Genomic DNA, 14046 nt, shown 5'->3' with positions numbered 1-14046 from the left:
CTAAACTCTGAAGTAGCCATAAGACTATGAAAATATGTGGTCATAAAATGTGAGAGCCTGAAATTACTATATTTATCAAAGATAAACTTAATCTCATGATTGACTGTAAACTATTTTCCAGTTTTACAAATATCTGTTTTCATATCAGAGGCATCACATAATGTATCTACAAGAAGTTTAGAAATTTGCCACCCATAATCACAATGGTTTATATATACTGTGTGTATATAAGTCTTAAATCTGCAAGTTTAAGGTAGGGAAGCCCCTGTTCCCATTCACTTCTAATGGGATTTGGGTTCTTAAATTGTTCTTCAGAAATGCACCCTAAGAGAGGAGAACTTGCTAGCATTTCTCCAGGTTTAATTGTGCTGCATTATGAAATGTTGATATAGTTTAGTTATTTATGCATGCCTTTATTACATGCATGTACTGTGTGTTTGCAGTATTTCTGATTTCTAGGAAAACTGCCTGCTTTTTGCTTCGACTTCTCCTTTCTTCTGCATTGCTTGTGTGCAACACTGCCTATTCATTATAGTTCTAGGCATGCCATGATCTAGATATGATAGAGAACATGGAATAGTTTTAATAAATTTGATGAAACCTCCTGGTAAGGAGGGTTAAGATTATCTGGTAATGTAAGACCTAGTCTTCGGATGACTTGTCAGCAGAATTTCCTTTGATGGAAGCAATGCTTTGGCTCTCAGAGAGTTAACAGACCATATTGCAGACTCGTGTTATTCACCAATTAAATACCTTCTTTCTTTGAACACAGTTAATAGATTTCCTCCTTCTGAAATTCAAGCCTGTTATTGCTTATGTTCTCTCTAAAATCTATTGCTTTTAATTTATTTCTGAGAAGAAAGAAATTTCCTTTCATTACTGCTAAATCAAAGCATTTTAAAATTATGGACTGAACATACATAATCTTGGTTTTATACTTTGAATTCCATGCTGGTCTTAGTTAAAAACTAGTCATTAAGTGTTCTGGAGGTAAACTTGAGATTTTTGCCTTTTGCATAAGACATATGCTTTTGGATAGAATGTGTACACAAGCTGAGCTGAACACTTAGTTTTATTTCTCTCAGTGCCTTTAACCTGTGAATGAATATTTGGTCTCCTGTGTCTGAAAAGAGGAATGTTATTCAGGTTGGAGTGTGCTGACGCTCTTGTTTAGTATGGTATTTCTACTAAAGAATACAGCCTTCCCTTTGTAGGTCAGAGTAGAACTTGGTGCTTAGAGAACACCATGCACAGACTATTTTTATGTACACAAATTAATTCAATACTGAAAATATATCATAATATCTCAGGCTGTGCCTGAGAAGGAGGCTTTTTAAGGTGCTTTGTATTGTTTTACAACAAAAATTTCAATTTATGAAACAGTTATATATTTTGGACCTAGTCCTTTCAGGTAAGACTATTCCTGTAGAGGAAATGAGTTTCCATACACCTCAACCCTTACAATGCTCCAGTGGTTATCTTTCTATTTGTAACTGCTAGTATTCTACCTTCCTGACAGATGCATCATCAATAGTGAAGAATACAGCTACGTGAACTTCTCTCTTGTAATTGTATTCTTCATGATACAAGGCCTGTCCATCTTATTTTTTACAGGCACAAAAAGAACCCACAGATTCCTGGTGTTATAGAACTGCAGTGAAAGTTTCGAATTTGAAAGATACAGATGTTTGGTGAAGTTGTTTTGTTTTGGTTTTTTGCCCCCCTGTTGAACACTAATCCACTAATGCATGCTTGTTAGTTGCCATGGGTTTTTTTGTGGCTAGAATTCATAAAATATTTAGCTCTACCAAAATTGATTAATGTTTAAAAAAAAAAAAAATCAAATGGGCATTTGCATCTGTGGTATCACGCTAAGGATTTATAGGGGAGTAAAAGACTTGGAATATTTTAACCCTTAAACCATTGGCATGTAGAGACTTTTATTGCACATATTACATGTTACTTCAAAGGTAAGCTTTTGAGAAACAAGTTTTGACTCTGAACTGTTAAACTCCAAACTGTCTTGACATCCACTGGAAAAGCGGTGAACAATGCTGAGATACTGGTTGCCAAACTGAAACGGAGGATTTCACTACTTTCTAACTGGTTTCACTGTCAAGCAATGTGGCACTTGCTGCAAACCAAAATGAGCTGCTTCTCCTTATGACGCAAGTGGTATAACATGTTTTCAGTGATTTCTATTTTAATATTTTGGCATCATGTCTTCCTGTGCCAAAAGAAGCTCAGGTGTGTGTATCTGGCAGATTTACTGGGGTGACTTTTATTATTCACTCTTCTGCAGTAAAACGATAATTGAGATGGGTGTTGTTAATGTGAAACTTCATCCAGAAATAGATGAATTGGCTGCTGCTTCTTGATGCTTTCCTCTTATAGTTTCACACTTTCTTAACACTCAGTTTTGTCTGAATTCTGGACAATTATTTGCTTTGTCTTACCAATGAGTACATGCAAACTGTTTCTTAGCCTCTTCATGTGTGACCTTCCATATGTTTTTCCAATTAAATCAGAGTTGAATCATTGGGACAAAGGTCCTTAAATTGTCTGTAAAGCAATTTGCTTGCTAGAAGGGTTTGTGGGTGCTGCGTGAGGCTTGGCAGGCCTGGTCTCTGGCAGTGATGCTGACACTCTCCTGGATGCTGTTCTTTAAGTCACTTGTTTAAAAATAACCCCAGCGTAGAAATCTGTGGAGGTGCGTGGAAGGCATCTAACAATAAAGACCTTAATGGATTTAAGAAGGTGGTAATGTCAGGTAGTCCCTGCAATTATTGTACTATTTTGGTAGTGAATTTTTTTTTTGTTTAAAATAAGACTTATTCCAAAGTACCATATCCTGGGGTAATCAACTATTTTGAATACAGCAGATAAGAAATGTGCACACTTCCCTGAACACGAAGGAAGATACGTATTTGGAGGTTATCAGAACTGTATGTTGATGTGGTGATAGTCCATTTGCCATCCTGCGAGTCTGTACTTTACTTGATGCCTTACCTGATCCTGCAGCAGCCACTTAGTGCCTGCAGAGGTCAGCCAGTAGAAGAAACTCTAAAACTGGGTGTGGCTGGGGACTGAGGCTATGTGACACTATTTAAAAAAAAAAATAAAAAATTCCTTGATTTAAGATGCAAAGAATGTGACTTGGCAAATTGTAGTTAAACGATCTGGATGTGCATGTTTATCTTCAGCTATTCTTGCTAACCAAAATAGATTATTCTGTCTTGGGGGAGGAAGGAGGATAGTTAAATAGAAGCTAAACGACAGACGCTGCACTTTGATAGCAGTAGGAACTAAAAATCTTATTGTTGTTATAATAGCTGAGTGTGTAATTAATCATCTCATATTGATTTGCTCTTAATCTAGATGCAGTGCACAAAGGCTGAAAGAACTCATGTTGTTTAACTGCTCCATCTAATCAGGGAGAGGATGTGAATAAGACACAGCAGTGCATTAGTAACCTGTGGGGTTAGGGGAGTCTTCTGTGCTGGACCTTCGTCCACAGATCCAGAGAACAGTAGTGATAATGAGACCTAATCTAAATGAGCTTGGTGCTTGCAGTCCTTATCCCAGAGGGCATATAAACATCACAAATATTGATACAGGATCAGTAGAGAGCAGGGATTGATTGGTGGTCAAGGGAGGAGGATGTCCTAATTGTCTCTGGTAGTGCTGATTAATTTTATCTGGGAAATGTGGGGAAATGAGCCTTAAAATAGATTAAGGGTAGAAAGGGGAGTTTGGCAGTTTAAAAAGGAAGAAAAGCCTTTTCTGTCATTGCAGCCTTTGTGAATTATCGTTGCTATTATGCTATTAAGCAACATATAGAGAGAGACAAAATGTATCTATATCTGTGTTTCTATATAAATATGTACCTTGTTCTTTGGACCTTTAGTTTCTGTGGCCTAATGTGACTTATTTTTCTGTGTTCACATGAAATTTGCTTTTTTTCCTTTCCACTTGAGATGATACCTATAGCAAACTTTTAATCAACATCCTGTTTGCATACAACATCACGTTGCTGATCTCTTCTCTTCAACGCAGCATGTTTCTGCATTGTGCCAACCTGACTTTCTAGAGTGCTCTTTTATAAGAAACTGGGGATGTTTTGTTCGGGTGATTGGAAGTGTGAGGAGGTTCAGACTATTTTCTAGCCTGAGAAATTTCCAGCCAAAGCCATTGTAGCAATATACAAGTATGTCCTGATCAACATCAGTGTATCTCTAGAGCAAAACCACTAGCTGTCATCATGATAGCAGAATCTTTAGCCTGGACTATAATCTAGGTTTCCTTAAGAAAAGTTCTCATTTCATCTTTTCAAACTAAATTTGGAAAAGCGCATAGACTATACTTTTTCTAAAATTTTAATAACAGCGTAAAAGGAAGGAGCATGGACCAATTAGTCTTTTGAAAATATAGAATTCTGGCAAGTTGCTTCTTATGACAGGTTTCAACTATTGACTGTGTCATGGGAAGATCAATAGTGTTCAGGCTGCAGATTCTTCAGCTGAAGCAATGCAGGCTACAGCATCTCATTTTTAGGAAGATGTTAACAGCCTTCTGGCTTAGTGTAGGAGGTGGTGTCATTCACTTAGTCTCTGTGGAAAGACCTAAAATCAGACAGCCAAATCATTCTTTGCCTTGTATTCATTAATGTTTTGACTTAAAGTTTGTGCTGTTGAAAGAAACCTTTAGGGATATCTTGATGTGTTTGCTCTTTCTCTACCCTTAAAACTACCTACCTTTTAGCTCCTTGATTTGAGCTGGAAAGACGTAGATTGATAGAATGAGAGATTTAATTTAGTTCTCATTCTGAGAGCCAGCTGCTAGGCTTATGCTAAGCAGAATAAGAAAATATCCCTGTCACAGGTATGATGCACCTTTTGAAATGGAGCTGTTCCCTTTCTAGCTCCTGTGTGTGCAGTTGTCTTCATCTCCTCTCCTCTGTTTGCCCCTTTTGAACCACACATGCCAGGAGTGTGTGCACAAAGCTGCCTCTCTGCTCCCACGAGCAGATGGCCTGCACCTGTAACTGTCTTTTTTTGTTTTGTGAAAAGCATGTGCACTTCATCAAAAGAGCCCATCTATTGCTATAAAAATTATTTATGCTTGGATGAGTGTATAAAAGAGGTAGCTGCATTGATATCCTCCTCAGACTTGTAGCATCATGGGCAAGGATAAAACTGCAGAGAACCTCACCTGGGAGACTGTAGACACGTTGTTGCTATCATCTATTCTCTGCCACAAGTTGTGAGAAGGCTGCAGTGCCTTCTTGGGGGAGCTCGGTTGAGGTGATACTGGCGGTGACGACAGCGAGGTGAAAGATGTAGAATTGCAGCTCAGGACAAACAACCACAATTGCAGGAACTCATTGAGGACTTCAAGGATGCATCCAAGGATGTCCAAATGCTGTGAAATGCTGGGTGGGTGAGACCAAAGTCTGTTGAGCTTGATGGCCGCTTCCTGGAGCGGGCAGCAAATGGCTAGTGAGGAGAACAAGGAAAGCTCTCACTGAGCATGCGGTGAGACTTCGCCTTAACAACTGCCTCAGCCTCAGGGACTTCCTGAGCCAGGTTTGCCATCTCTGTATTTAATACACCTCTATGGGTGCTTTTTTGACTGAATTTCTTTATGACGATACATGTCCCTTTTCAAATTCTAAACACAGGAGTGAATTATATCTTGTCTGGAGATGTCTTTAATTTTCTCTGAACTTTTCCTGTTGTGCAGTGGTTCACAGGCATCACAGCCATATGATTAGCCAAGGCAGCTCTCGCTTCGTGTTGGTTTAATTATCTCTTCATTAGAATCTTAAGTCTTGAGCTGGAAGTGTGTAGGGTGTCTTTGTTTAAAGGGCAGTCTCCTAATGCAAATATTAAGAGAGCTTTCTGGCTTGCCCGAGTCAGACTGACAAGCTAATAATAGCCTTCGTGTTAGCCTTGGCTAACAGAGGGCATCAGTATAAAAAGGTTTTAAGGGACTGGTGTATCGATCAAATCATAGAACATAATACACATTTGTGTTTTGCTTGTTTTAACACTTAAACTCCCATTAAGAAATATTCTCTGAATGCAAAGGGCATGGGAATAAAAATGGAGTTCTCCTCCAAATATACCATTATATCCACTTGAGGTTTCAGGTGAGTCTTAGGTGGCCTGTAATTACAAAGCTGTATTTTCAATAGTTATAGTCTTGTTCCAGAAGCTTTCTTAAGTTATAGGTAACATCAGAGCAATGAGTTGGCTTAAAAACTGGCATGTGGACAGTATGCGGGGAGTTGTGAAGGTGGCTGATTCTTGGGGAGGGCATGTTTTATTTCCCAGCTTTGCTAGCAGAGGATTATATGTTATGCAATTGTTGCAATTTAATTATAGTGTTGCAGAGGTTTTGATATCTGCTTTTAAATTATCCCAAGGGCATCTAGGAGGAATGGCTTACTTCGAATAAATCTTAATAAACATATGACTTTAAGATGCTGGCTTGTTTTGTTCGGTGAGTGCTGTTTGTTCCTATTAACTATATCATAGTAGTCAATATAGGTATTCCTGGAAACATGGCAATACCATACGAGTAAGAATTTATAGGATGGGCTCAGTATATCATTACAACAATTGTCAGCCTCTCCCTTTTATTTATGGAAGAGAGATGCGTATGAATATACCTTTATCTGGAAAGTTTTAGGCAATTCTAATAAAAGGAGATATGCATGAATTATCAGTACATGATGTTCTATTCACTAGAGGGAGAGTCATTTTAAAAAGCCTGCTAAGTGAGGCATGGTTGCTAAGTAAGGCGAGGGTTTTATTAGACCAACTGACGTAATGGAAAAAAAGCAGGCAAGATTTTGGGCATACAAAGACCTCCTTTGGATGTGAAACACACGACAGACTTTGTGCTAAGAATGGCTTCAGAACAATTGCTCTGAACTTAAGCTAAATAAGATAAATGGTGAGGTAATTTGAGAGGCAGGGGTAGCTGGGAGAAGGATTGCTTAAGTAGTGGAGAGGACATGGGAATGTGGAGGAAGGGCGGTTTCTGGAGGAATTTAAGGCAATCTGAAACTGCTGCTACTGTCTGCCGTCTTGCTTAACAGTGTTGGCAGCTGCAGCTCGGGCAAACTCAAGCAATGGGAAATAAAGAGCAATATAGAGAATGGACTCTGCAGTGGAGGAGGAAGAACGTGGAGCAATGTGGAGGGCTGTCCACTGGAAGCGTGGTTTAGAATGATGGAGGTGAGCAGTTCTTCTAAAGCTTGGGAGAGATAGGCATTCTTGTTCAGGAAACCTAACTTCTGTCAAGATAAGGTTTTCTAGTACAAATGTACTTTTTACTCTTTTTCCATGGTGAGATAAGACAACCAGAGCATACAGTTGTGGACTTTCTTTTCCTAGCTTCCTTTATGTAGGCTAGCTGGAATTCCTGGGAGGGTGGCTGGTTTGGTTTTAAATTCGATCTGTTTCTCTGCTGGAGTGTCCTTGTTGGGCAAAGGTCCTCTTTATCCCGAGGTGGATGTCCAAGCATTCCCTCAGCTGGGGAGCTGCAGAACCTTGGGGAGACCTGGCTGGATTTCCCATTCTGGGTGTGCTTTGCACAACCACTGGCCTCTGTGGAGTACTGGGTGTCTTCTGCACAATACTGGGATTATTGTGGAGTTGATTTGATCTAGGCAGGCAGAATCTCTTCCAAGTATTTAGCTCAGCAGTACAAATGATCACTCTTATAGTATTTTCTTTTTCTACACAGGCTTAATTTAATGATGTTTGTAAACTACCTGAAGACCTGCAGATGAAAGATACCCTTTTTTTATTAGGAAGGCTACCTTGCATGGTGTTCAGACATAATAGGGAGCTGTAAAGTACTTTGGGCCTCTGAGATAAAAAGCACTGTAAGTCTTGAATGAAATATTAACAATATCCAGTGTAACCAATGATGGAACAGTTATCTATCTTAACGCAAAAACACCTCCTGTTTTCCAGGCTCACATTCATACCTCTGATTGACAGAGGAAACAAGTGTGTTGGTGTGTTCTTCTCTTCATTACTCTCTAGCCTGAAGAGGGGTCTCAAACTGAAATTTGGGGAAGGACTTGTCTGCGGGCCAGTCTGACAGCTACTGAATGTTTTTTACTAGAGTGGGTATACAAGGTCCCTGTTTTAGTCATTAAGGCTTAAATTTGCAAAGTCTTACCAGCTAAAGCAGGCTGTCTTGGGGAATTGATGATTTAGTTATTATGTTAACAATCTGTAAACTACTCAAAATCACTGAATTAATTTCTTTTGATACAGTAAGCACCTGTCTTAAGACACCACCACCCTTCCCCCCCCCCCCCCCCCCCCCCCCCAGCTTTGTAGCTTTAGTTAGACTTTGCATGTTTTATACAGTTAGTTATTTTTTTTGGCATGCAGCATTTCCTAATTTACACCAGGGCAATGCAATCAGAATAGGGCTGGCAGAATATCTGCAAAACCATCAGCATGTGACCTTTTTCTTGACCCTCCATACCTCCTGAAATCCTGCCTGCTATTTTTGTAACTAGGGCTAGGTAGCAGGATGAAGATCACATATCATTCTACAAAGCAATGCTTTTATTTTGGTCTTGTTATTTTAGGAATAATCAACAGAGAACAAGGATACTTCCTCTAACAAATTTCATGTGCTTCCCTGAGGGGACTGATAGCAAAGGGGGCTCTTACAGAACATACGTTTTCTATGCCAATAGTTTAGATAAATCTTATCTGCCCTTGCATCAATGGTAAAGCTTCCATTGACTTGTGTGGAGCCTGAATTTCGTTGCATATTTTGTTCAGTTTACATAGCTTTCTAAGGCAGGCGCTGTGTTTTTCATTGTGTCTGTATAGAGGCTGGCTCTTCAGTAGCAGAAGTCGTGGAGGTCAGTCCCTATGCTTGTCAAGTCTTTGATTCCCGTCCTGGCACGTCACCTGAAATAGGGGCTATTGCATGCACAAGACCTGGTGGGGGAACTTCTAGAGGTCTTGGCGTGGGAAGAACCTCTCAGGCTCCCTCACTTTGGTCATTGCTCCTCAGCTTGTGAGGCAGCATCCTTTGTCGGGCAGTGCCCCCTCTGAGAGGGTTGCTGTAGTCGTCAGTCAAATCCTGCTCCAACACTTTAGCTCTCGTTTTCCAGGAACAAAGTACAATCATGTTCTGCTAGCTGGGTTGTTCATGTAAAAAATCGCCATCAGGAATGTGTTTGACTTGTGCAACTAATACATGGATGAAATCTGGGTGCCATTAACATCTCTGGACCATTTGCCATTCTGAATTTGTTGGATCATGATTTGTCAGGTGTTTCTGGGTACTGTATTTTTTGCAAGAGAGCTGTTTGATCAGTTCAAAGTGAAAAAAGTCATAGAACTACAGTATTTTTAAATAGTAACATAAAATCTGTTTCTAACTTATACATAGTATAACTTTATATATAAATTTTGCTAGACACTTAAATTTTGTGCTAGAAATAAAAAAAGCGTATCTCTTTCCTCAAGGCTAAACGTCTGTCCAGTGGTTGAGCTGGCACTGGTGGGACACCAACAGCCGTGTGTTCAAGCCTTCAGTCGAACAGTCAAGATGTGGAAACAAGGTTGCACAGGGAGGAGGTGGTGTATGGGCTATGAGAGAAGGTAATATATTGTCTATTGTTACAAATAAATTCTGTTACTGAGCTTAGTGCAAATACTTCGTAACTTTTTTTAATTTTTTGTGGAAGATGTTGTAAACGATTTCGTGTAATGAAATATGTGTAACTTAGTTACGGATATATTGTGTCCTGCTGAGACTTAAGTCTGTTGTTACTGAGTGGAAAATGTGATTATTTTTTTTTTTTTAATGTTTTGGGTGTATCATGAACTTCTTGGCTGGCTTGAGATTACTAATTCTATATTACCAGAAAATACTCCTATCTTATCCTGTTTCAGGTGAAGTCTGGCTGTCAAGGCATCTACTTTGTAAAACTTAACTTCTATTTCTGCCATATCCTTAGAACTGATGGGAGATCTGCCTCCCCCAACAGCTAAAACCAAAATTGAATGCAACACAAAATTACTCACCTTTGATTAGCCTGAGCACAAATTCACCACCAAACACATGGACATAGTATGTTAGCGCTACTGGATGTTATCAGGATGCATTTTGCTGTACTCGCTCCATTTTTAACAAGAACTACTGATAGGGGCTGAAAAAATGTATAGTACACATGACATATGAGTACACCTTGTTACTGATGAGATGTGAATAAGTGGAATGAAGTTGTGATTATGTGTCTTAAACTTACTCTCTTCAAAGGTCTGGGTACTACACAGTTTACAAGCAGATGTACAGAATGGAGCGTCAGACTGTCTATAAGTGCTGCCCTGGATGGGTCCAACGTGGCAATGAACCTGGCTGCTTGCACGGTAAATTGATGGCAAAACTGTGACAAACCGAGAGATTATATCCTTAAGCTTTCCTGCTGATGCTTACTTCTATGAAAGATGGGTTTTGTTTCTTGTCATTTATAACTGGGATTTCCAGTTATAAAGAGGTAATCTATTGATGGGGAAAGATACTTTTTAAATATGACAGCCTTTGTATTTTTAAAAGTAGCAAGTATCTCTAACTTTAGTCTGAACAATAGAAACTGAATTTCTGATTATATTATTGCAGCATTTTAATTTTTTTCCAGCCTGGCTTTGATGGGCCAACCAAATTTCATAGAATGCTAGAATGATTTGGGTTGGAAGGGACCTTAAAGATCATCTAGTTCCACCCCCCTGCCATGGGCAGGAACACCCTCCACTAGTCCAGGTTGTCCAAAGCCCCATCCAACCTGGCCTTGACCACTTCCAGGGAGGCAGCATTTGTTTATTGCTGTTACCCAAATTATGCAAAGAAATCTGCCATAAGATACTTGTTTCTTGGATGTAGCACTCATTGCAGAGGCTGACTGGTTTTGGCTTATTCACAGCTGCTGTTGCCATTGAGGCAATTGTGTTTCTACTCTATGGTTCTCCACCTGATGAGAGCCTGTTCCTATCAGTAACTTCTAATCATGATTGGATGTCTTCCTAAGAGATGGAATTTAATTTAAATTTTAAGGAGGCACTTCTGCCACTGTTAACAAGGCATGTGTAAAAGATAACAAAACTAAACAGTGAGTAAATTGCTACCATTTTGTCAGTAATTGTATTTTCTGTATGAAAGTTAGCATCTGTTCCTATGTATTTTTTAATCTTCATACCAACTTGAGAGATGCACTCAGAGAGCTTGCCTTTATGGTTGTTTCTTTGTATTTAAAAAAAAAAAAAACAAAAAAAAGCCAAAAACAAGCCTGAGAGGTATTCCTGTTTAGTTTCAGCTTGAATCTACATATTTAATGTGCACCTGTTTTTGTAAGAAATCAAAGAAATGTTTACAATCTGTATTTTAATCTCTGGTGTAAAGGAACTTAATGTGTTTGAGCACCAGTGGCAATATAAATTTTTCTTCCTGAAAAAGCAGTGCAGACTTGCTTTGAATTCTTTAGGGCACCAAAGTGGTTGAATTAGTCGTCTTTTTTTGATACTCTTTGCAAGTTTGGCTCAAGCATGTGGAATTTAATTTATTGTGAACAAATACTGTTCTGCATTGGAGGAAGGGAAATATTATAATTCCCTTGAACATATATGCCTTCTTCTAGTATGCCACTTTCTTAACCATTGCTGAATTATTCTCTAGCAGTTCATCTCCTCTTTCATTCTGGATTCCAGTAGTGCTTTCAGTCCTGAGAAACTGTCTTCTGCCTCTGAAGCATCTTCAGGTTAAACTGCATTATATTAGTCTTATTTTTATTCAAGTTAAACTTGTGGTGGGTTGACCCTGGCTGAGGGCCAGGTGCCCACCAGAGCCGCTCTATCACTCCCCTCTTTCATCAGACAGGGGAGAAAAGGTACAATGAAAAAAAAACTTACGGGTCGAGATAAGGACAGGGAGAGGTCATTCTCTAATTATCATCACGAGCAAAACAGACCGAACTTAGAGAGGGAATTCATCTTATTTATTACTAAGCAAAACAGAGCAGAGGAATGAGAAATAAACCTGAATCTTAAAACACCTCCCCCCACCCCTCCCATCTTCCCGGGCCCAACTTCACTCCCGGCTTCAACCTCCGCCCCCCCCAGCGGCACAGGGGGACGGGGAGTGGGGGTTACGGTCAGTTCATCACACGGTGTTTCTGCTGCTTCTTCATCCTCAGGGGGAGGACTCATCGTTCCCCCGCTCCAGCGTGGGGTCCCTCTCACGGGAGACAGTCCTTCACGGCCTTCTCCAACGTGAGTCTCCTCCACGGGGTGCAGACCTTCAGGAGCAAACTGCTCCAGCGTGGGTCCCCCACGGGGTCACAAGTCCTGTCAGCAAACCTGCTCTGGCGTGGGCTCCTCTCTCCATGGATCCACAGGTCCTGCCAGGAGCCTGCTCCAGCGTGGGCTTCCCACGGGGTCACAGCCTCCTTCAGGTGTCTCCACCTGCTCCGGCGTGGGGTCCCCCACGGGCTGCAGGTGGAATCTCTGCACCCCCTCATCCTCCCTCCATGGGCTGCAGGGGGACAGCCTGCTTCACCATGGTCTTCACCACGGGCTGCAGGGGGATCTCTGCTCCAGCGCCTGGAGCACCTCCTCCCCTTCCTTCTTCACTGACCTTGGTGTCTGCAGATGTTCTTACATCTTCTCACTCCTCTCTCTGGCTGCACAAGCGCTCTCTAACTGTTTTTGTCTTTCTTAAATATGTTATCACAGAGGCGCTGATTGGCTTGGCCTTGGCCAGCGGCGGGTCCGTCTTGGAGCCGGCTGGCATTGGCTCTGTCAGACACAGGGGAAGCTTCTAGCAGCTTCTCACAGAAGCCCCCCCTGTAGCCCCCCCGCTACCAAAACCTTGCCATGCAAAACCAACACAAACTTCATTATATCGACATGGTAGTTACACCTGTGATAACAAGTTCTATTGCAGTCTAACCTTTCTACTTAAATAAAGCTGAATTTCTTATTTGGAAGTTCCTGTTACAGCAGCACTATGACAGGAAAAGGCAATTCTGGAGGATCTGTGACACGGAACCAACAAAACCCCCATTTCATTCTGTTTGTGTGTATTAGTGCTGTGTACTGCTGGCACTTGCTTCAACGGAGGTGAATGTTCTGAAGGATCCCAGATGTGCCAGTGTCCTGCAGGATTTCAGGGTCCACGCTGCCAGTATGGTAAGTCAAATATAAATGGTCTCAAATGTAGCCGGTGTTTGGGTAAAGTGCATGATTAACAATATTTGTTAAAAATTTAATATTTTATTAACATTGACTTAAAATTAAAGTTGTCTCTGCTGCATTCAACTGGTTATTTGGTTGTAATCTCATTTTCCAGAAGCTGCCTCTTTTCATATTGGATTTTAACAAATTTGGTTGATATCAAATGAGTTTCTATAATGGATAATACACCATTGCTGATATTCAAGGGTCCAGTGGAATATCTTTCTATTGTTTCTGAACTTGCACATTCTTGTGGCACTCTTGCTAAATTTCTTATTGCTTTTACCCTTGTGAGAGTAAGTTCTCAGTCAAAACAGATTGGGCAGTAGGTAGAGAATGCAGCAAATGAATGAAATGAGATTTCTTTTGGTGCATCTGAAAATAAGAAGGCTGGTTCTACAGATCACTACCAAATATTTCCAAGTGATCTTGAAATAACTTATGCACCAGTCTTTCACTTCAGTAACTGTGTTCTAGCATATTAGAGACTAAATTCTATGTGACTTAGACTATCACCCACTCTCAAGGGGAATCTCTCTCTCATATGCTGGTTCACAATCTGATAAAGCCACAATGGGTTATCTTGTAATTTATGTGACATAAAACCATCACATACTGTGTAAAGCTCTCCAAAATTATAGAACTGCATCCATTTGGCTTAAGTGGGGGGAGAAAAAGTAATTCCTGCAGAGTAGGCTCTGATTGGGACAAAGGATTTCTTTTGTATTATACAAATAAGTTCCTTTTCAACTGAAGTACATTGTGTTTT

General features: G+C 40.3%; 1 protein-coding gene across 1 annotated transcript in view; it reads left to right on the top strand.

The window, feature by feature from the left end:
- The window catches only part of LOC104636407 (uncharacterized), a 202107-nt gene that overhangs the window by 4618 nt on the left and 183443 nt on the right, over window positions 1-14046 (top strand). The window contains 3 exon segments of the mRNA XM_075761610.1: window positions 9516-9650; window positions 10312-10421; window positions 13131-13232. Of these exon segments, the coding sequence (XP_075617725.1) occupies window positions 9516-9650; window positions 10312-10421; window positions 13131-13232 (347 nt within the window).

Source organism: Balearica regulorum, chromosome 9 (assembly GCF_011004875.1).
Source record: "Balearica regulorum gibbericeps isolate bBalReg1 chromosome 9, bBalReg1.pri, whole genome shotgun sequence".
NCBI lineage: Eukaryota > Metazoa > Chordata > Aves > Gruiformes > Gruidae > Balearica > Balearica regulorum.
Note: the sequence above shows the minus strand (reverse complement) of the source record. Positions and strands in the feature narration are given on the sequence as shown.